The following is a 23,094-nucleotide window of genomic DNA, read 5'->3' on the forward strand; positions in this document are numbered from 1 at the left end:
GCCAGGGGTCAATATCCACACATCCAAACTCTGTAAAATTTCTTATTGACAATAAATGGATTAAAAGTTTTAAAATTCAGCCTCTTAAAAATTACACTGCATGTGACGTACAGCTTTGCCTCTGTATAGAAAAATTTGTTAAAACAGAGCTGACCTCTCCAAAACCTGGCTGAGGATGCCACAAAAATTGTTAGCTCAAGACACTGGAGGGGAGAAATGTTGGTGTGAGTGGCTGAGGCTGCAGGTATACATTGTGCACTTGAGGTGCCAGCAGCAGAATTTTGTCCTTGAGTAAGAAAAGGTGAATAAAGCTGTCAGGGAGCTCTGCCACCCCATGGCTGAGCTGTTGGTAATGTGATCATGCTGCTGTAAGGGCCCCTTGTCCTGGTGCAAGTGTGTGCTGAGCCGTGGTGTAACATCTCTCCTAAGCAGTCCCTGCGGGGCTGTCAGGATTTTTTACCTCAAGGGTTTCCACAGTTGCAGGGCTGGCTGAAGTTCCTCATCAAAAGGCAAACCCAGTACAGGAAGGTTTCTGCAAAGTTAAGTGGACAGAACTATTTAGCGTGCAGTGCTGAGTCTGCATTGCAGAGTTTTGTGGGTCAGTGGGTGGTGGTTGTTGATCACAGCAGCAGGTAGGGCTCCAAGACCTGCTGTGATTGTAGATGTAATTAAAATGCTTCTTGCTTCAGAGTATTTCTTTCTTGTGACCAGAGAAAAAACCCATGTGGGCACAAGGTACAAATTGCCATGACCAGGTCACTATTTTGTTGAGAAACAAACCAAATATTTGGTGTTTGCCTCTGAATTATAGATCTTTAGAAAAGCTTAATAATTCCTAATGGCTGAACATTTTACTTCTATGCCAAAAAATTCTGCTTCCAACTAAAAAAATCCCCTTTTTGTAAAAGAACCTGTGGCTGTAGAGCTACAACTTTCACTGTTTTAAATGCTTTTCTATCTTAGATGAGTGCATGAAATAGGTTGCATGCTGGCCTGTGGGTCTATCAGAACTGGCAGTTTGTCAGGGAAAAAGAAACTGATACACTGCACAAAAACCCTGTCAGCAACGGGAGAATAATCCTAGTCTGGCATAATTCTTACTCCCAGATATTTCTGCTGCTGGGGAATGTTGTCACCTTGAGCTGTGCCTTGTTTGCATGTTTGCTGCTGCCTGGGGTCTGTAAAGCAGAGCTTGCAGCCAGTACTTGAAGCAGCATCAATTTTTTGTTACCAACAAGAGTCAGTGTTGTTGGGAGAGAGGGCAGGATTACATGTTTTGTGCTCAAAACTGTGTTTCTTAAATGTTTATGGAAAGAGAAGGTCCAAAAGTGTTTGCTGCAGAAATGTCACTACTTTGTGTCTCTGTAGATGAGAATGGCAGAATTACTTACATGTGTCTGCTTCTAGGGAGAGAATAATTGTTGGAAGTATTTAAAAATGAGAATGATTGAGTATCTAAAACTGTTCCCAACACAAAGTACAAATCTTTTTTTGACATTTGATCTATAGTGTTCATAGATCTTTTATATACACAGAGGGATTTACTGCTTTGTAATCAAGCTGCTGAAGAAAAACGTTGTCCTTTTATTCGCTGGGGATGACTGTAACAAATTAAAATGGTTTCCCATTAGCCTTCCCTACTTAGCTGAACCACTTAAAATTGCTTGGGACTTTGCCCTTTTCCGACCTCCTCACCTTTGCTCAAACATTTCTGCTTCCAGGGGTGCAGCAGTGTTGGTCCCACAGCCTCAGCTCTGTGCCTGCAGTAACAATTCACGTTGGGCTGCAAGCAGAGAGCCAAGGCAGAGCCCAGAGTCAAAAGAAATGTTTAGTTTTAAAAGCCTCGTGCACTGCAGGTGATCCCTGACATCAGAGGCTGCTCACGGTGTCAGGAGCTAATTGTAGCTTGATTGCATGTGTCTTTTTCAGTCAGACTGTGCATGCTGATGAAGATAGGTTGTTTTGATTTTAGGTTTTTGTTTGTTTGTTTGTTTTATTGCTTCTGTGAGGTTTTTGTGGCAATAATGGTTTTACCAGCTTGTGGGCAGAACTGTAGAGCTGAAACAACCAAACCTCTGAGGCTTGTCTAAGCACAGAAGTACATTTTAAAAAGTATATGTAAAATTCTCTGTTTTTCACGCTTATTAATTGCAACCAGAGTTACACTGATTTAAAAAACAAACTGCAGGTTTGAAATGGCTTTTCTGTTAAATATACAAGTTTTGTTTTATAACTGACAGTGCCCTAATGTTAAATGCCCACTCATTAATCAGTTTTTATGATAAAGTAAGAAGAAAGTCACAACAAAATTTGGGTAGTGTACATGCAGTTCAGATTGCTCCAGTTATTATAGGAATGGAAGATCTGTATTTCATAACAAATTCCTAAATCTTGTTTGCTCCTTCCTGTTACTTCTCTTTGTACCCAGATTCTAAATTCAGGTTTTATACCTCTCACTGGCTTGTAATAGTGACTTGGAGGTGATGTGAAGTTGTCTTAGTGCAATGTCATAATCTGGAGAGCCTTAGAGAAGATTCTACACTTGGAACAGGGCAGAGAAATGGCATTGCCTACCGAGCTGCTTGTGTGAAATATTTCAGTGACACAAATGTGCACAAGGAATAGCGGCAGGATTGAAAAGTGTTTTACCAAATAAAAATCACTTGTTTATGCATAGAAGCCTGACCAGACTGACTTGTTTCTATGCTGGGAAAGAATGCAGGGCAGGCCTGGAGTGACCCCAAGTTTGTGGTGTGCAAGGTGGTTCAAACATCTGACTTTGGAGGCACCACAAGTGGAAAATCCCCCTGGCTAGCCCTGGGCATGCACACCCCGAGGGATGGCATGCTGATTAATGCCTACAAATCAAATTAATGTCCTCTTTTAGAGACAGCAGAGGTGAATAGAGCTCCAGCTCTGTCTCAGCACAAGTAAATGCAGTGGGGAGAGAGGCAACAGGAAAACAAATGGAACTCAGCAGAGATGTCTCGTGGTAGCCTCCTGTTACAGGAATTAGTAGCTAATGCCAGCCATTAAGATTGAGGAAAAGTTCCAAAAATTGTCCTATCAACCCCAACTGTTCCAGTTTTGAAGTGTTTTTGTTAAGCAAGGGCTAACTTGTCAGAACAAAAAGAGCAGCTGTAGGATTCTTGGCTGGTCATAGTGAAGATCTCATATCTTAAATATTTTCAGCTATCTGTGGTTATTCCACATAGGTAAAAATAACTTACAGTCTGCATAATTGTGGAGAATGAACACAAGGAAACACAAGCTGACTGCAAATGTTGCTTGTAAAAGAAAAGCAGAATCTGTATGTCATTGATCAAAGGAATAAAATCATAGCTGAGGACAGTTGGGTATCACTAGTGTCTTCTGGTCAAGGGTGTGCTGGGATTTGAGTAACTCTTGGGGTATTGTGGGTTTCAGGTGGGTTGTACAGCATAGACAATGTCTGGCAAAGAAATACAAAAAACTACTGAAGTTTCTGAGACTGTGTTTGGATTCCCTGTTCTTGTATCTCGGGCCATGGGGTGCCAAGGACAATATTTTGAGCAGTTGAGAAAAGGAAACGTTGCCTAATTTTGCAGTTGCTGGTGAGTGCTTGCATCCTGGGAGGAGAACAGCCCAAACAGAGTGTTTGCCTAGTGAGGCTTGTCCCTGCTCCAAAGCACACTCTGAGCTTTTTACATATGGAAGTATGCAAGAATTCATAATCTGACCCTCTGTTTTATTTGTGTGAATACATAACCTGCAGTTCATTACAGAAATCCTTGCTGCAGCTCTGCCCCTGCCCTGTCTGGGTGTGATGCAGAGTCAAGAATGGCCTCAGAAAATTGCAAGAGGTTTCATACAAAACCAAGAGCTTATCACTGGTGAGAGAATGATCTCTGGCATTTCATAAATCATCAGCAGGACTAAGGTGCTGTTTGGAGATTTGCATCCTTAGCAAATTAATCGTGCTCAGGACTCTTGGGTAGCAATGTTGGATGAGACTCTGCGCCAAATAAACTGCAGGGAGAAGGTCCTGGGGGATGGGAGGTGGAGAGGAGCAGCCAGGCTCAGCTTTCACATTACCTCAGTGTTGCCCTTGCTAGCAGTCTTTAAAAATATCAGTCTTTAAAAACTGTTCAGCAAAATGACAGTGAGAAGCTTCTCAGCAGCTTGCCTTGCTGTCGGCAGGATATGGCGTGATTTCTGCTTCTGATACCTTCAGTGTCATCCCTCACCAGAGTTATCCGCGGGAGGTTTTCCAGTTGCCTCCCAAGTCTGTAACATCTCAGCTCTCCTCCAGCCCTGGAGAGCACATGGTCATCAGGAAGAGTGGAGGTGTTAGGAGGTACCACAGGAAAACCTCTTTTTGGAGTGAAGTTCCCCTGGAATTCCACCCACCTGAGTACTCATGTCAAAAACCATAGAGCTTTTCTTGGCAGGAGCCCAAAGTTTTGGTGTAACCAAAGGTAATTTTGCCAGCCTTTCTAGAATTTCATTTACATGCTCAGTTATTAATAGATTCTTGTGGTATTCACACAACTGTTTTTCCCTTGAATTCACCAGACTTGACATTTGAATTCTAACCCAATTAGCAATATTTGCCATACACTGCAGTCTCAAATGCATACTTAGATGTAAGTTTCCATACAGCTAAGGATGCTGTTTGTCCCTCTGCTTCTCTGGTGTTATCTCCTTTTCCCTTTAAAAAATAAATACAAATGTATACCAGGAGCCAAAATAAGTGTTGAGCTATTAAATCATGCCAATTTTTCAGTTGCTGTGTGTAGCCTGAAAATTCATTTCTCTAGCAATGCAGAAGACTAATAAACCCATTCTGTGCACAGGTATTTGACAAACTGACTTGTATATAGCCTTTATTTGGCTTTTTCCTTTGACTCCACTTTTTTATTAACCAGACTGGAATGCTTCCACTAAGAAGCAGAGCAATTAATTTCAGCATCCTGGAGCCAGGACTGTATTTTGGGGGTTGCCATACATTGCATTAATCTAGAGACCACCACTGCTCATTCAGTGTTCTGGTGTAAGTCAGATAACTACAATTAATGACTAAACCCTTGGTATAAATCTGCTGTATTTCCAGACAGCTGTTAGATTAGTTCTCTCAATTCTTCTGCTGTGCCAGTGGATGCCAGCAAGTTCCTGATTTAAATGCTTTTTAATGCTTTGTGCAGTACTGGACACATTTTATAGAGCTGAGTAGGAGATATGCTATATTGTGCTTAATAAACTATTCTTTAAAATATCCATGATTCAGCTGCTTGCATGGAAAAACGTATGCTTAGCCTTGAGAAAAATCTTAACTCTTACAGCTTTCACTGTCAGGCTGTTGTTCTTAAAACTTGGACTTTTGCTTAAGGTGTGTGTATGTGCTTTTCATATTATTTGTCTCACATATTTACTGGCAAAGTGGTATGTGGCAGGACAAGGAAAACGTTGCCTTTTTCAATTAGATGTTGTTAACTTCTCTCCAACAAGCCAGAAACTCAAGTTCTTGTGGGCAGTCCACAAGAATTAGAGGGAAATAGATGGAGTGTAATTCTAGCAGAAACTTGTTTTGTTTGTTTAGAAATTGTACTGAAAGTTTTTGTGGGTTTTGTTTGGGTTAGTTCGTTTTATTTATTTTTTTTTATCCAGTGCACAGAAAGGTTTCAGAAATGCTGTTTTTCAGTAGTACTCCACAGCATTTCAAAAGGCTTTTCTCAGGCTCACATCCCAGGAGCATTTTTACTTCTGTGCCACACATTCTTCTTATTTTGTGCTATTTTCTTAACAATTTTTCTCTTTCTTAGCTCTCAGCCACTGGTACATGAACATTAAGGAAGCAGTTCCTAGGTGAGTTTAGGAGGTGGAGGTTCTGGCACGTGTTGTCCTCCTCCCCCGTGGGACCTTGCAGTTTGGAATCTTTGCACCCATTTCCTCTGCAATATCTATTGCTGAAAGTGCACCCTGTGAACCTTCAGAAACTCTGTTTGAACTGCAGGATTTTAAGACATCAGGTGATGCCCCAGTGTTAGTTTGTGATTAGAAGCTGAACTAAGCAAGGCTGATTCTCTTCATTGCGGCATTTCAATTCCACGCTTAAATTTGCAGCTGAACCGAATGAAGGCAGTTTCTGGGCTCCTAAAGAACCAAACCCCTGCAAGCAGGCACACAGGCAGCCTTTGTGATGACAGCCTGTAAAACCAGCAGCTGTCCAGGGGTTAGCACATTGGTCATGCCCCATGTGGAGCACGGCAGGACATGTGCGAGCAGGAGATGCACAAACCTGGCACCTCCTGCTCCAGACAGGGCCAGACCAGCTGCAGTGACATGAAGAGTTACACAGCCAAATGTGCATTAAAGGGGGAGTTCAGCCATGCAGAAGTTGGGTGCTGGAATGAGCAGGGATGATATGTGGTCCAGGAGGGAATAGGAATGTGAGACTTGGGCTTCAGTTTGGTGCTGACAACTGCAGGCAGTGCCTGCTCCCTGCAGGGGCAAGAGCAGAGAAGGGTTCTGAAGTGGTGAGCAAAAGTCAGAAATACACTGGTTTCATGGCATTTTTCATGGCATTTTATGAGCAGAGAAAGGTTCTGAAGTGGTAAGCAAAAGTCAGAAATACACTGGTTTCATGGCATTTTTTGTAGGTGTAGGGCTGCTTTTCTGTCTTTGGTGTTTATATGTTTTTCTTCCTCATATCCTTGTGCTGATTTACCTGAGTGCAGCGCGTAATCTTCATAATTTTGAGCTCAGCATGCTCAGAAGTGGAAAAATGCAGAAACCCCTGTTTTACAGAGGAGGGGAATAGAGGCAAGCAGGTTAAATAGGAGTTGGCTTTGTAAACTACTCTGGTAACAGGAAAACTGTGGCTGACACAGGGCTGAATCCAAGTCTCCTTATGAGAGCCCTGGCCACTGGATCATGGCATCCAACTTGCCATTTCTGACAATTCCACTCAAGAGAAATAAAGTAAATTGTTTTTCTGATAACAATTATATTTGTGTTAGTATTTTAAGGTGGCTCTCTAATTAGCAATTGAGGGAAATTAATGTAGAACTGTAATTTGCTTGAGCTCAGATATCTTTGCTCCAATTTTTGTATTACGCCTGTATATGCACTAATTAAAAAAAAAATCAAAACACGATCTGAAATTAGGCATAGTCACCTTTTTCCTTGTTTTTTTCACTAGAGTTATCTGATTTTCTGTGAAGGGGAAAAAGAGGTGAGCTGCTGTATTTCTTTTGGAAGCCAAGCACTGCATTCTTATATTTTGCACTGTTGATTTTATTTTTTAATTTTCTGGAAGCTCCTTGCTGCAAACAGTTGGAGTCAGCAAGAGCATCTTTGCATGCTGCTTGTGAGTGACTTGGACATATCTGTAGTAGCTGGAGGCAAGAAATTACTTTGGTTCTTTTGTCTGTGCTGGAAATTACTCCATAAAAGTGTCAGAGAGGAGCTACACTGAAGGTGATGAGCTGAAGTTAATCCAATGTCAGGAAACACATCCACTGTTGAACCAGTGTTGTCAGGCTGCTCCTCTGGGCTGTGGAAAGGTGAAGGCCTTTGAAGTCCTGTGTGTGTGAGTGAAATTTGCCTTTAAGCTAAGGAAATTGCAGATCAAATCTGAATTTTAATTCTAAGGCAGTCACCTTCTCCATGGCACATGTGAGCTTGCTCTCAAATACCCAAGCAGTGAAAGTCGCCTTTTACTTGCAGCTGGATTTTTTAATCTGTACAGGTGATAAAACTCTTTTCTTAGATTATCTGAACAAACTCCAGGAGCTGCCATTTTCTGTTCCCTGCAAGGAATTATCTGTGAATGGCACAGTTGCCTCTTGCTGGTTTGGATCCCTCTTGTTCCCAGCAGTCCCAAATTGGGCTTGAATGGTTGCTGTTGGCAGGTGGCCTCAGAGGTGAGGAGCTGTGTCACAGAGAGGCTTCTTGAGAGTTCCACTGGGGCTCCCAAGGGTAAGTGGTGTATAATATGATGGAGGGAAGCACTCATTAGAGAAACAAAATGGGCTTTAAGATGCTAGTTTGGTCACTGAAGCTGTGAACGTCTGATAAAAGACGCTATGGTTTGTGGCCATTGAAAGTTGCCCTTTGTTTTTGGATTTGACAGGATTTTTTAAGAATTTGAAGCCCTCAGAAAATAAGTTAGGTCATAGTAATCAGACCCTCTTTTTTTCATTTTGTTTTATTTTTGGTATTGAGGGGAAAAGTGCATTTTCACCTTAAAACAAAGCTGCAAAAGGAGCCTGTAACTTGTGTGCCTCCCTCTACAAATACCATGCTGGCTATCCCATTAGGAGTGCTTGTTGGTACTGCTGGTGAAAGTTACTGCTTGAAATCTGCCTTGAATGTTCTGACATATTTTAGTGCTAACCAAGTGACAAAAAGCTGTCACAGCACCACACATGCTTCTGACTTTTATCTCACAGGTGAAGGTGGTCCCTTATTTGAGAGTTGGTGCTTCAAGGATTTTTAAATTTAGTGAAATTTGGGATGGAATATGGAGCTCTTCTGCTAGGTAATGAGGTTTCTTAAAAAAAATAATGAAGTAGCAACTGAAAGATGCTGCTATTACACGGCTGTCTAGTTGTCTGTGTGAAATAAGCTGGTGGCATCTGTCCAGTTGCAGACAGATGTCCACATCACAAATCATCAGGCTCCTTTTATAGAGCAGAGAAAATCAGCCCACGCTCACTCAGTTCAAGCCAGGAGGGATACAGTGAGGAAACCTTGCATTTCTCCTCTGTTCCATCTGCATTTAAAGAAGAAAAACACACATATGTGTCTCTTTCCAGAGAACTGTTCCAGCATCACTGAATAGGAGCAAATGTCCTCCTGGGAAAGCATAACTGAAAAGTACTGGAAAGAGAAAATTTGTTGAGACAGATGTGCTCTTGTATAGATCAAGTATTTTTCTTTGAATAATCTGGTGGAACTTGCAGTTGTGCATGTTAATTCTCCTGGCTGACAGGTAGCTGGCTGATGGGTTGTGTAGGCTCAATTTGGTGTGATGGACAGATGAAAGGCACTGTTATGGTACACTTTGGTCCCTGCTACTGCTGCTAATTTTGACACGCCATTGTAAAACTCTTTACTTTTCATATATGAGAAGGTGTTAGATTAAGTGCTTGGCTAATGGGCATCTTTGTTCCAGTTACAAACTCACAGTCTCTTTCAGCACTTTTCCATTTACTGCCCTGACTGCTGTTTATGGCAGCAGTGGCAAGAGCAAGGCTGCCAAATTTATTTTAAAGATCATGGTGCATGGTGCCAACCCTAATCTCTCTTGGTGCCAAACTTGGCTCCAGCAGCAGTAGCTCTACATTGTTATTCTTGTGCAACACTTGCATTACATCATGCTGAAAGGAGGAAAAGAGATTTTAAAAATTTCAGTTATTCAAATGCAACATTCACAGTGGGGAAAAACAAGACGGAAAACAAAACTCCTGCAGTTCAAATGTCAGTGTCCCTCTGTACTTTGTTAAGTTATTTGAGGCCTGTTTAATATCATAAAATGGCACTTCCAGGAAGTGTTTTTCATTATCAAATCAGGCTTTACAAAGGAAAACAGGGACATTTGTGTGCATGGCATTGGGTTGGTGCATTTGTTTTATTTGGGGTTTTCACTACTGTGCTCTCGTGCAGAACATCAGTGACTGGATGGCAGGATCTCTGGGACTCCTCTTTGTTAATATCCTCTGGTTATCCCTGCAAAAATTCCTTCCCTCTGCCTTGAAAATAAACCTAACAGCCAACAGCTTTGGGAACTCGGGCCCGGGTTAACTTTCACCTGGGCTTAAAGAAAAAAGCTTCAGCCTATTATCCCACCAAAACTCATAGGAAATCAGACCTTGGCCCACCTGAACATACAAAGTGAATCATGCTGTCCCATTTGTTATTCCTGTGTTATTATTTTAGCCTGACTTTCAAATACCCACAGAAACAAATTATTAATGGAGTTAATATCAAGGAAAACACTGTGAGCATTTGCTCTGAGTAGATTCCTGTTCCCCTTGGCTGTTTCCACACTATTAATTGGTATGAGTAACAAAGTGCAGTTTGCTCAAGCATTGCTTTTGATTATTGTCCTTTTTTCTCCTAACATCTCCAAGATAAGTAGCAATTACATTGTGCTACTTTGCTCACTGCTGTTGTGCTGTAGCTCTTTAAAACAAGAAATCTGCTGTATTTTTATCTATAAACTGCCATTGTCAGCCAACCTCTTGATTCAATTTGTCCCTTTTGAGCCTTTCAGTTCTAGATAGAGGAACAAAAAATTTGACATTTCAGTATTCCTGCTGGTGAGGTAACCAACTTTCACTACAGAAATATTATTCATAATGACAGTTGATTTTTATTTTATTACGAGTCAAAAATGGAGGGAAAAGGTGGCTTTTGTTATATCTATGAAGAAGAGGAGGGAAGGATAACTTCCTGAAGTTCAGCTGAGTGATAGCCTCTCTTCCAGGACTATGCTCTGCTCTTCTCAAAGAGGAAGGACTGTGACTAAGGGAACGTTAGAAGTTCATTAATCTGATTTATGTAACTACATATTTGCTAAATCCAGATTGGAAACCTGACTTACTTGGTATCTAAATGGGGAAGGTGTATCAGAGTACAGTTGGATTTCCTCATCCAGGCCATGCATTTGGGAAGCAGCTTCAGGGTTAAAAGGTATTGAGTGAGCAGCAGCATTTGCAGTGCTGGACCAGCCTTGCCTACAGCGTTTGTGGACAGGAGTGTGTTAAGCAGCATCAAAAGGAGGGGAGCAGCTCTTGTTATATTATAAGGATTAACTGGTTTGGCTCAGCATGTTTGAAGATGACCCAGCCAGAAATTCACTGCTGATCACAGAATGGTCCAAACTTTGTGAACCTGGTATTTCCATAAATTGTAGCACTGAGAGAGCAGTTCTGTTCAAAGTGCCATAGTCATATCACCATCACTGCTCTTCTATTGGTAAGGAAAACAAGGCAGTCAGAGATTCTTCAACCTTCTACACACACAACAGCTCTGTGCTGTCTTCTCTGCTCCGAGAAAGTCTGACTTGAGGGATTTAACCAAGGAGAGAGTACGTCATTCTCACTCCAGCCTCACCTGTACTGTTATCCTAGACTTTTCCCTCACATCCAAAGTCCTTTTGCTAACTTACATTTCATAGTTCTTTTCCCATAGCTCTTTCTGAATTATTATTCCCCAAGTGCTCCTCCTTTACAGGCTGAGAACGGAGGTGCTGACACAGGCCTGTTATAAAGGGGCAGCCCTACCCTTCTTGGTGGGTTGCTGGAGCCATTGCAGGACTCTGACAGGTTTGAGAAGTAAATCAAAATGGTGAAGAAATTCTCATAGTCTGGGAATGGAGAGGTTTTGGACCAAAAATGAGTGAGAGAACATGCCCTGAAGGCCAGGTCTCGTGCCTCGCCTCCTTCTTGGCTGTCTCATGCTCACGTTGGTCATTATTCATTGCATGGATATCAATACTCCAGCACTGTAACAGGTTCCACCTCAAGATTTCAGAGGACTTTCCAGCCCCTAAAAAGAGCTTAATTGGCAATTTATACTGTAGTTCCCAATTTTACAGAGGCCTTAATGTAGTCCTGAGAAACTTGCCCAGTCTCATAGTGATTGGAAGAACTCAGTAGTGTTACTTCAAGGTAAACTGCAGCTCTAGGGAAAATTACATATATATATATATATATATATATATATATCTTTTGTTACTGCAGTTTATTTAATACTGCAGTGCCTGGAGGTCTCACAGACATTAGGACAGCATTGCACTGGTGAATGCTGCACATGCATAAAGAGGAATAATACTTGTCCTGCAGCTTCTGCAGGGAAAGACACAAAGGCCGGGAAGCACAGCGGTGGCACAAAGGACTCGCCCAGGAATGAGCTGAGTTACCTGGGGCAGAGCAGGGAGAAAACCCCAGGATTTGTGAGTCTCACACCAGGGTTTGATCTGCTGTTTCTCTGTGACAAGAATTGATCTCACTGTGTCCTCTGTGAGAGCTGTTCCCGTGTTAGTGAGCGCCACTTTTTCTTGCACACACTTACCTGTGGGTTTTAGTCAGAGTATTCCTTCTGAAGCAACGTGAGCAAGTATTTTCTAATACATTGATTTTTCTGTGGGAACTTCAGGGAGTCATAGAATGGCTTGGGTTGGAAGAGACCTTAAAGATCATCTTGTTCCAGCCCCCCTGCCACTAGACCAAGTTGCTCACACCCTGAGGCTTGTGGCAGCTTCGTGCATCACTGCCTTTGGAATGAGGGGTTTTTTGTTAGGATGTGGGTGGTATAAATGTTCTAAACTTTCTGGAAAATGTTTTCCCTTGGCACTTGTTCCAGCTAATGGCCAACTTTCCCTGCATTAAACTGTGCAGGGATAGAATTCCTGCTGCCCTGCTGCTCCAGCTGTGTGCTGTGTGAGGTGCTTCCCCTCCCAAGCCCTCTGCATCTTGGGATGATTTCTCTTGTCCTGCTGCATTAAATAGAGTTTCAGAGAAGTTATTACTTGCCTCATTGAATAGTTAGTTTTGCAAAAATGATTGCCTAAAAGTAGTTTCTCTCATGCCACTGGAGTCTGGGCAGGTGTGCCCAAGGCTCCACAAATAAGCAAGGAAAGCTCTGTTCTCTCTGATTTTCCACTATTTTTTGAAGCAGATGTTTTTTTTCTGTGATGTTCAGTGCTTTATTGTCTCCACTTCGTTCTGGTATGGTAGAGCTGAAGTAGTTTCTGGATGCTTAATTTTGCTTATGTAATGACTTTATGTTACGGTGTATTGATGATGCAAATATTTTACAAAATGAGGCCCTGCAAACACACACACCTGAAAATGAGTTTTTTTCCTGGCAAGATCAGAGTTTCATGTTCTGCTCTTTACTCACCATGGCATGTGAGGAGAAAGCAGAAAACTGAGGGGAATAAACTCTAATTATATATATATATATATATATATATATATATATATATATATATATAAGGGCTAAAGACACAAATATATATATATATATATATATATATATATATATATATATATATTTGTGTCTTTAGCCCTTGTGATTCTTAAGAGAAGGAGTAAAAAATGTAGTTCTTCAAAGTAGAAAGAGGTGCCTAAATAGTGACAATTGTCATGAGCTGGACTCTGCAGCCCTTGGTTTGGGAAGCCCTGACTCTGGAAACAGTTATTTCACATGAAGGGCCCTAATTCTGCAGCTGGAGCTGCTGGAGTGGTTTTCTGCAGTCACATGCAGCCCTTGCATGCCTGGGGGATCTGAATAGGAAGAGGTGTGATGAAATTAAAAAGCTTGTGAATGTCAAATAGGAATGTGGAAGCTGAAAGGGATTATTTATGTGCTTTTGTATGTATGCATACACATACAATTTTATATTTCAAGTCATTGTAGGCTGTAAGCTCACAGTGTTTCTTTATCAATGTATCCTGTGTGGTACTTGCTTGTTCACAGTAAGAAAGCTGAGTAATTTTATGCTTTGGAAAATAATAACTTTGCAAGGGTTGCTCCACTTAGCAAATAGATCCAACAGACCCAAAAAAGGCATTGTGAAAAATTCTACTTTCTCATTTTGACTAAGAATAAGTGAAATACTGTGGCTGAAATGGATTTTAAAAGCCCAATGACTCCAGCCAGTGTCACGATGTGTTTCTGCTGGGGCTGACAGGTTGAAGCTCTGTGCTGTGAACCCCATCATGAGCTCATTCCAATTTTCAATTTGAATTGAGCCTCTCAGAGTGCTTTCAGAATGAATGGTGAAGGTGCCTTGTCCTGGGTGGTTTTATGGGCACCGAATCCCCTCTCCTGTGGACTGCTCAGCCAGAAAATGCTGCTGCTCCCTCTGCTCTGTCTTCCTTCAGTCTCTCCCATTTTAATTGCAGGAAAGGCAGGGGAATCCCAGCCCAGCTCATGCCCCTTTTTCATCTCAGTCTGCTGTGTCTGCAGGGGGAATCAGGAAAACAGCACCTGGAGGAGGCAGTAGTGAAGCCCTGCTGGGAGGAGTAAAAACATTTATTTATATGAAGACACCCTACTTTTTTTTTTTTTTTGTAATTAACAGGTCTGAGATAAAAAATAAATACTGCATTTAAAGAAAAAAAAAAAGAAATAATATATTTAAAGAAAAATCAATGAAAAGCAGACTGGAATAGCAGGTGATGAAGCCTGGTGAAGCAAGTCAATGCTTCTGGAAATTCAGGACTTCCAGGGAAACAAGGCATGCAATTATTTGTGCCGGTTCCAAGCACTGAAAAATCTTAAGGCTGACTTTCCTTCCAAAAAAGAAAGAAAGAAAAAAAAAAGTTAATGTGGCTCAAAAAATTCATGAGACAGGAATTTTCATCTGTTTTTCACTGTCTGGTCTATGGGTTAGAGCAAGACAGAAAACTTCCAGTGAAAGTAAAATTTTGATAAAAAAGACTGTCTCATTTAAAGAAAAAAAAAGACAAAACACAGAAACCATGTGGGGAAAGATTTTAAAGTTGATGGAATACTTTGGTTATTTTTAAACAATAGTGGTTTCAGAAGTGTGAAAGAATTGGTCTATTTTGTTGGTTTTTCTCAGTTATTTTTCTTAAACTTGTTTAGAATTAACACTTTTTTTTTTCTAAAAAAAAAGAGGAATTTGAAATTCTCAATGTTAACCCAAGCTGGTTTTTTCTTTACCTACCATGTAATTTTTTCTTGTTCCTCTTGGTTTCATCCTCAGCCTGAGATAACACGTGCTGGAGGCTCTGTTATGTGTGCTACAGCCATGGTGAGGACTCCCCTTTCTTTTGTGTCTGAAGCAGGCTGGGCAATGGTAAATCCAGACAAGTGCTGCTGCCTTTATTGTGCAGTTACACGGGTAAAAAGCAGCTCTCAGGAATACAAACAGCCCAAGGCATCTGCCCTGCAGGTCACCTTGAAAGGACATCTTGTCACCGAGGCTGTGCTGTCAGCCTTGGACATGAGCATCAATGCCAGCCCAGGTTTAGCTTGGTGCCTGTCCAGGCTTTTCCTGCATGCATCTATCAGATGTACTTGTGGGTGAACTAAGACTCATTATAAAAGAAAAAACAGGGTCGTGGCTTTCACCTGCTGAAGCATTTGTGAGTTTTTGAAATGGAACAAAGAAGCTATTATAGATGGGAGAGAAGAATGGCCAAACAGTGTGGGGAGGAATGTACTGACAGAGGAAATGAAATTACTTTCCTCTGCTTTTGAAATGTGTGGATAGAAGTAGCCAAAATCTTCAGTGTGGGAAATTCCCTATGATTATACCATGTGGAAGGTGGCTGCAAGATAATACTGTTTTCTTTGCTTATGAATGATTCCTTTATTTTTGTACAGGAGCAAAGTAAAATTGGGAGCAGAATTTTGCTACCAAAAGTCTTGGCAACGCTGCCTAAGCTACTATGCTTCCCATGGAGTTAAAACAGTAGAAGTTTTAATTCCCAATGAAAATTAATGAGGCATAGCAGGTGCTTTTGAAAATTTTATCCATATGGGGGAAAAAAATTAATCTTGTATTTCCTAGGAATGAATTAAACCCAAACTTTTTAGGACAGGGATGGGTTTTGTTTGTTTTCTCTGAATCAGAGAGTGAGAAAGCCATCTTCAGATTTTTCTGCATGTGATTCACTTCTGAAATAAAGTGGGGCTGTCATCTTTTTAATGATGAATACCACTGGAATCATCAAGTATTTCTTAGCAATCTGCACCATTTTTTAGGAGGGTAGAAAGATGAAAGCAGTTGATCAACTAATTAAAAACAGATAAAGTCACAGCAGCAAGACAAAAATGTGACTCTTGCAATTCTGCTGCAATCTCAGTCTCTACTCCTCCCCTTCCCAGCAGAGCTGAAAGCAGAGGACTTGGCTTGTACCACTCCTGCCTAGGGCTCTGTGCTGGCATATGCATATGTTTAGGAAGATCTGGTGGTTTAAGCTTGTATTTGGCCTCCATCCAGATACAAGTAAAAATTCTTGAGAAGATCATTGCATGGGATTGTTGCAGGGAGCATAATTTCTGAGAAACTTTGCAATTTCTCACTGCCTTGAAGTACTTGTCCTTTCCACTGTAGGCTCTGGCAGGTTTTTCCCAAGGGGAGGAATTTTGCTTTTTCACCTGCAGGGCTCCCACCTCTTCAGTTCCCTCACTCATGGCAGATGCAGAGCTCACTCTCATTTTTTCCCACACCCATGCCAGCTTTCCCCCCTTAGTGTCTTTTCCTCCTGCATGTCCTTTCTGTTGCTCAGGTGCCCTCCTGCAGGCTGTTGTCATTTTGGGGAAATGCCCCGCTCTTCCTTGCACATATTCCCTCTGAAATCTCTCAATCACTTGGCCACTGAGTTCACCTGGTACCTCATACTGCCCAGGTGTCTTATTTGCTGAAAATGCCCTGAAAGCTCTCCTTTGAACTTTTTTTTTACCATTCAGGTACATTTTGAAGCCAGAATTCTGTCTTCTCACCCCGGAACTGGGGTAGAGATGGGTGAGAAGTGCAGATTCCCAGGCAGAAGCCCACTGCCTCCTCAGGGAGGATGGAAGTGCCCTGAGCTGCCTTTAGTGTCTTGTGGGTTGATGTTAATAACAAGTGGGAGCAGGCTGAGAGAGGATGCAGGTTCTGCCTGAGCAGCAGAGCCCCAAGCTTTGGAAGGAAACTCCTTGACCTGTTGCCGGTGCCTTCTGCCTTGTCACCCGTGCTGGGCAGAGCTGTGGTGAGGTTCCATCTGCCCACAATGCCATTTTTGGTTTCCTCTTCCACCCTCTCAAAATATGATCCAGGGAGTTCTCATCACCTTGCAGGCTCAGTCTGCACACCTGATGCCTTGAGAGGCTACCTAGAGTTAAAGGAATAAAGAAGGGATTTATTAAAAGGCCTTCACAGGATACTCCTTGGGCAGTACAGGAGCCTGGCTACAGCTCCACCCAAGGTGGATGGTGGGTCTCGAGTTTTCACACTTTTTATAAATTTTGGTCCATTTCCTTATTGGGGTCAATTGTCCAATTCCAGCTCAGGTTATGCAGTCCCATCCTCCCAGATTGCTCTCCTCAGTTTGCTGTTGTTTGCACTTTTTGGGCCTGAAGCTGCAATGGTGTCCTTAGTTCTCAGGCTGAAAAAGGATTGTTTTGTGTGACTGAACTGTGAGGAACTTGCTAACGCTCTATGTGAAGTTCAGAATCTGTAAAATAAGAAAGCTAAAACTTAAGGCATCACACTGGGTCCCTCCATGGCATTGGACACCCATTTTTGAGTAATTTGCCTGGAGAGAGATTGAATCACTCAGGAGTTCTGTCTTCAGCACACATTTGACTGCCTTGACTTGGGGTCTGGAATCACTGCCTTCCAAACATCACTGTAAAAGAATAGGGGATTTGCCAGTTGCCCCAACACCTCAGTCAAAAATCTGAAACCTTAAATTGTTTAATCTGGCATTCCTAGTTTCATAATGACTGAAAAGAAAAAAAAAAAACCTTATATTTCTATTTTTTCCTTCCTAAACATTAGAAAAAAAGTTTCTGTTTTTGGCAGAGATTTTGTGGGCTAACTTTCAGGGCAAAATACTGGGGTTTGAGTAGGGGATTCTAATGGAAAAGCTGAGCAACAAATTCACACAAGGTTCTTCTTAATTGTAGCAGCCAAAAGCTCTTCCAGATGTCTGTCAGCCCTGCATGCTAGATGCTGCCATCACTGGTTTTAATAAAAGCTCATATTCAGCAAACTTTATTACTGATTCACTGTACACTGCTTAAGCCAGAAAATGTTTTTTCTCTAAAAAGAAAACAAAGACCTGATATTTTCATCAGTTGCACTCCAGCATGTCATTTACTGTTTTAAGTACCAGCCCTGTTCCATTATTTGACTGTTTTCTGTAGCTTGCCATCATTAAAACTGGAATTTCAGAAACTCTTGTCAAGAAGTCCATAGGCAAGAAATACACATGAATAAATCAGTAAATGGTGCGTGCAAAACAGGCAAAGCCACTAACAGCACTCAGACGTGACAGGCACAGCCAGCCAGGCAGCTCTGTGAAAAGTTACCTGTTTGTACATGCAACTAATGCAGACTCTAAACTAAAGTGAGAGCTGAAAAAACAGGAAAATACAATGTGACTTGGTGAATGCAAAAGTGAACAGAACAAAACCAGTAGAAGAACCATCAGGCAGAGAGTAGCTAATGAAATCTCTGAACAATGATGTAATTAAAGTGCATTAATCACTATAAAAGATCATTTCCCTTTAAACATCTGCTCCTGTTCACTTGGCAACAGCCTGGGCAGTGTCATGAGTGATGGGGGTTTGGATTATGCTGAAGGGTATGGATTATGGGGTTTGGATTATGCTGAAGGGTATGTGCTATCTGAGAAACAAGGTGGAACAGCCCCAGCTTGCCAGGGTCTGGGGCAGCAGTGCTTCCCCTCAGTTCAGGGATAGCACTGAGGAAGGGGAAAAGAAATGAGATGGTGCTCAGAGTGGGAAGGAAAAGCTTGTATAAAATGGAACCCCACCTTCTCAGCCATGCAGACAAAATTTAATTGGGTGCTGGTGGATTTGAATAAACATATTCCTTAAATCCTCTGGGAAAAAGCCCCTGCCCACCCTGCTGTTTTCAGAGAGCATTAGGAGCCGTAGCTCATGCCTTGTTCTGCCCCCCTGAGAAGCACCACAAAATTCTCCCTGAGCCCTTTCTCTGTGGCAGCCTGGCTGTGCCAGCAAGAGAGTGCTGGCTTTTCTGGAGAAGAAGCTCTGGCACAAGTTCAGTGTGCAGAAGAAGGGTTGTGACCATCCCTTACTGCCCTGCAGTGCTTTGGTACAGATGGAGCAGAGCTTCCTGCAGTGCAGAGTGAAGAAGCCTCTTGTGAGCTGTGTTCTGAGTTGAGTGAGGAGTCATGGATTGTTGTTTCAGCTCTGGGCTGGATTTTTTACACCTGGGGATTATTTGTTTGTATCTTTGCACACATCTGCCTCCTTGCTGCATTTCCACGCCGTTGGTGGCGTGGGCACTGGCTGTGGGCACACTTGGTGGCTCTGTGCTTCTGCATTTTCAGTTCCTCTGTATCTAAGGCAGGGAGGGGGAGCCAGCTGTGCTCCTCTCACAAGGACACATCTGAAGGTGGAACCCTTTTGAGACCCACCAGCAACAGAGATGCAGCTGCAGAACTGATTTTTATGCTGCTCTGGTTTCCTTAGCAGATCTGAAGCAGGTAGCACTTGGGGACAAAGGGATGACACAAGTGTTGGATCCAGAGCATTTCTACCACACTGGTGGTCACTCATAAGGTCTCCTTCATGGCACATGCTTGGGAAGCCTTTGCCAGCCTCTGGAATTGAGGCTGTGTGGGTGATGAGATGCCCACATGGATTTCCAAGGGAGGCAGATCCCAGATCCCACCTGGGGACAGGGGGATTGGGGTTGTGGGCACTGTACATGTTTATGCCTCTTCATTTCAGCCTATTTTTGGTAGTTCTATGAATTCACAGAGGGTTCATGGTTTTTTTGTTGATTTTTTTTTTTTCTGTCTGGGCAGCTGTCAGGTGAGAAAATGAAAATGAATTTAGCTTTGGTTTTGCTCTTTAGTTACAGATGAAATGATCTGGTTTGTGCTTGTTCTTAACAATACTTGTCCTTCCTCACAGGCTTTATAAAAGGGATTGGGGAGCTTCAGATAAAAAGTTTGTGGTTTTCTATTTCTCAAAGCTGGTAAAGCCATACAGGGGTATTTAAACAGAAAATCAAAACAAACCCCTTGGCTTCTCCCAGAACACATAGATTGGTATTGCAGAAGCCTGATGATTTCATCTTTATGTGCTGCCGTCTGTAACTCTGGGATGGTTTAGGTGTGCTGTGGATTGTGAGCAGCCAGGTGCTGCCTGCCCAGTGCAGCTCAGGGAGCAGGGATGTGCCAGCTGCCTTGGCAGCCACACTCAGTGATGAGGGAAGGAGCCTGAGCAAGCTCAGCCAGGATCCACTCACCACCACGTTCCCTCTCCCCCATCAGCTCTTGCTCTGTCCAAGAGCCCAGTTATGCTTTCCCCTAATAGCCCTAATTCCACCCAGTGGCTTCCAGGGAGCTGAGCTGAGGTTGTGCTCTGTGTGGCCACAGAAAGCAAAGAACAGCACAGAATCTTTGTGTTCTCTGTTCATCATCTGGTCTGGGCTTGAGCCAACAGCTGCAAGTTTAGTCTTGGAAAATCCAAATAGGTTTCCATTGCATTGTGTGTATTTAAAAAGAAATTAAGACATTTAATTGAGAAATTTAGCTCCAGGTTTTCTTTGCCCAGTGTGTTCTTCAGTTCTAGACACAGGCATTGGTTGCACAGGGAACAGGGGGAGAACGTGATGGGAGTAAAGTTTTCAAGGAAACCTGCCTTGCATAAAAGGAATTGTGCAGGTATAAAATGTACCAGACCTTATTGTACTCACCCCATTGTCTTCACCAAAACACAGGTGTGTAAATCTGTGCTTTTAATGGCATCTTTTGTACCCATCCAAAATATCCAACACTTCCAAGGGAAGCAAGCAGCTGAACAGGTCGGTAGCTGCAGGTAGGCACATGAATTGAAAATGGTGGTGTGTACAGGAATACACCTATTGATTTTATACATAAGGTCTGAAATAAGGATTTAGTCCTTGTTTCTGGACTGTTTCCATAATGCAGAGGTTGTAAGCTGTCATGGTGGTGTAGGTCATGTGCACACCTGAAGAATTGTGTTTTTCTTCAGAGATGCAAGTCCTCGGTGTCGCTAATTTGAAGTTGTTGGTTGCATCAGAGAAGGGTGCTCATGTGAAAGGGACTGTCCTTGTATCACTGCCACCTAATGGCCAGGACATTGTAGTGGGGTGCCTGACTTGGGTGTCCCCTGGAAAACTGATCCTGTCACCAGTCCTGACTTTATTACCTTGTAAGACTTGATAATGATCTTAACTGCCCTCAGCTTCATTTTCAGCCTGTTACAGTCTGTTCTGCAGCCTCACTGGACACTGGTGTGTGTATTCTTGCTTAGATGGCATAGGAGAGATCTGGAATTTTGTTTTTGTGTGGCAAAATCCAGGCAGAAAGGGAAATCATTAATCAGATGGGTGTAATCTCCAAGGAAGCAAGTACTGCATTTTAATTCAGCATTTCCCTTTGATGAAAACTTTAGTGAATGTTATTATGTGGAATTTATATGAAGCCTGGGTTTAGGTAATCAGCTTTAATATTTATACTCTTAGGGAAAAAAAAAATTGAATCATTAGTAAGCATGCATAATTAATGAATAAATTGTATTTTTCCTTTGTTTTCCTTCAGGTATAAGGAAATGCTAGATCTAGTGATATCACCCAGCCTGACTGTAAATAGAGAGTGCCCTGACAGACTGAAGCTTAACCTTTCTCACATTTATGCCACGGCTCCAGATGACATAGAAGGTAGGCTGCTCTTCTGCTTGCTGTTTGCTGCTTTAACATAAAATAAATTAATATATGTTACCAAAGGGAGCTGGCCACTGCAAGGCCTCTGCTTCTGGCAATTAATTCTACAGTATAGTGAGCAACTGAGATTTTTGATGGTTTGTTTTTTGTTTTTTTTTTTCTATACTCACCAGTTGTGGTTGAATCCTTTAGTTCCACAATGGCTTGAATGCAAATGGAATAGAAATATTTCATATGTAAATCTACATCTGTGTGTAGTTGGTGCCTGCATTTACACACATGCATGTGTAGATTTTTGTTCCACTGGAGGAATTGCAGGTGGAAACTGTATTTTGTGTAGACCTGGTAGTTTTTGCTGGAGCCCCAGTGGTGATGTGAACGTGAGCCCTGGGCTTGGGTGGCTGTGCTGCTGCTGATGTTAATGTGGGGGCTGTGGGGGCTCCCAGGCCCAGAAATGCATTGAGCAGCCTGAAAACCTCCTGCCAAAGCAGCTCTGTGCCCCACTTTGCATGGCTCTGAGACCACTGCTGCCATCCCCTCATGGTTAGCCCTGCTGGCCTCTGCTCTGGAGTTTCACATTTGGCAGGTACCAGGGACAAATTCTTTCAGTGGCTCTGATGGAAATTTATCTGCTCTCCTCCTTCTCCCCCCTGCCCCATCGTACTGCTCAAGTGAAGGAAACAGAAGAATGTTAAATCTGCTAAAAAAATTATTGGCAAGTGATGCAGCTGAACTAGTTCTTGCTAGTACAATCCCAGCTATTGTTTGCTGCGGTCAGGATCTGTCAGCCTTCCTGTTAGAGGGGAGGTAGGAAAAGGCACTGGCTATTATGTTTTAGTAGTATGTTTAACCCTTCATTTAGAGGCTCTTGGAAGGCCAGGAGATGTTTTGTTTGCATGTTTGCTCAGGCATTAGGAATTGCATGGTTAAATCACGCCCATCGTGGCTTCCTATTTACAAAAGCAGCAGATGGAATTAAAGGAAACATCCTTTTAGATGGTCCTGTTTGCAGAAAAGATTAGAGCTAGAAATGATTTTTAGGTACATCATTTTGTAAAAGTCTTGGTGCAGGAACTGTTTTTGTTATGGGGTATAAATAAGAGCCAGCACAGAAGCACCACTTTGCCAGTGACAGCTCACGTTGATTTGTTTCTTATAGAAATATTATAGTGTTTTTTCTACAGAATTATCCCCTGTGCTACCAAGATTGTGCTCTTTCCCTTGAAAATACTTGGGGTTAATTTGAAGAACAGGAAAATACTTGTGTGTTTGACAATTCTCAGACTGACAGAGCTCTTCGTGTAATAAATGCACACAAATTTCTGCTCTGTATTACACATCAAGTATTAAATTTAGCCAGTCTAGTCATAGTACTAACTCATTTAGATGTATGTGTAGTTGTCTGGCCTGTTGTTTTCATGGGTGCTTGTCATGAGATGTGCAGTTAGATCAATATAATTTTCAATATAATTGAAAAATTATATATATAAAATATATAATTTGCACATTTTGCCTGTAGGATCAACTTTCCTTTTCTTGTCAGTGACAGTAGCATATTGCATATTCACACACAGTAAATTCCTACTTGGAATTCTTGGCAAACTTATTTACTCTGTACCAAAATAAAAATTTGATGCTGTGGTGTTTTTCAAAGAGACAAGAAATGAGGTTTGTGCTCA

At 42.1% G+C, this 23,094-nt stretch overlaps 1 protein-coding gene across 1 annotated transcript in view; it reads left to right on the top strand.

The window, feature by feature from the left end:
- EYA2 (EYA transcriptional coactivator and phosphatase 2) overlaps positions 1–23,094 on the top strand; it is an 87,556-nt gene that overhangs the window by 15,882 nt on the left and 48,580 nt on the right. Inside the window, exon 2 of the mRNA XM_036396000.2 lies at positions 21,294–21,412. Within this exon, the coding sequence (XP_036251893.1) occupies positions 21,294–21,412 (119 nt within the window). The remainder of the gene's footprint in view (positions 1–21,293; positions 21,413–23,094) is intronic.

The sequence above is a fragment of the Molothrus ater genome, chromosome 17 (genome assembly GCF_012460135.2).
Source record: "Molothrus ater isolate BHLD 08-10-18 breed brown headed cowbird chromosome 17, BPBGC_Mater_1.1, whole genome shotgun sequence".
Classification (NCBI taxonomy): Eukaryota; Metazoa; Chordata; class Aves; order Passeriformes; family Icteridae; genus Molothrus; species Molothrus ater.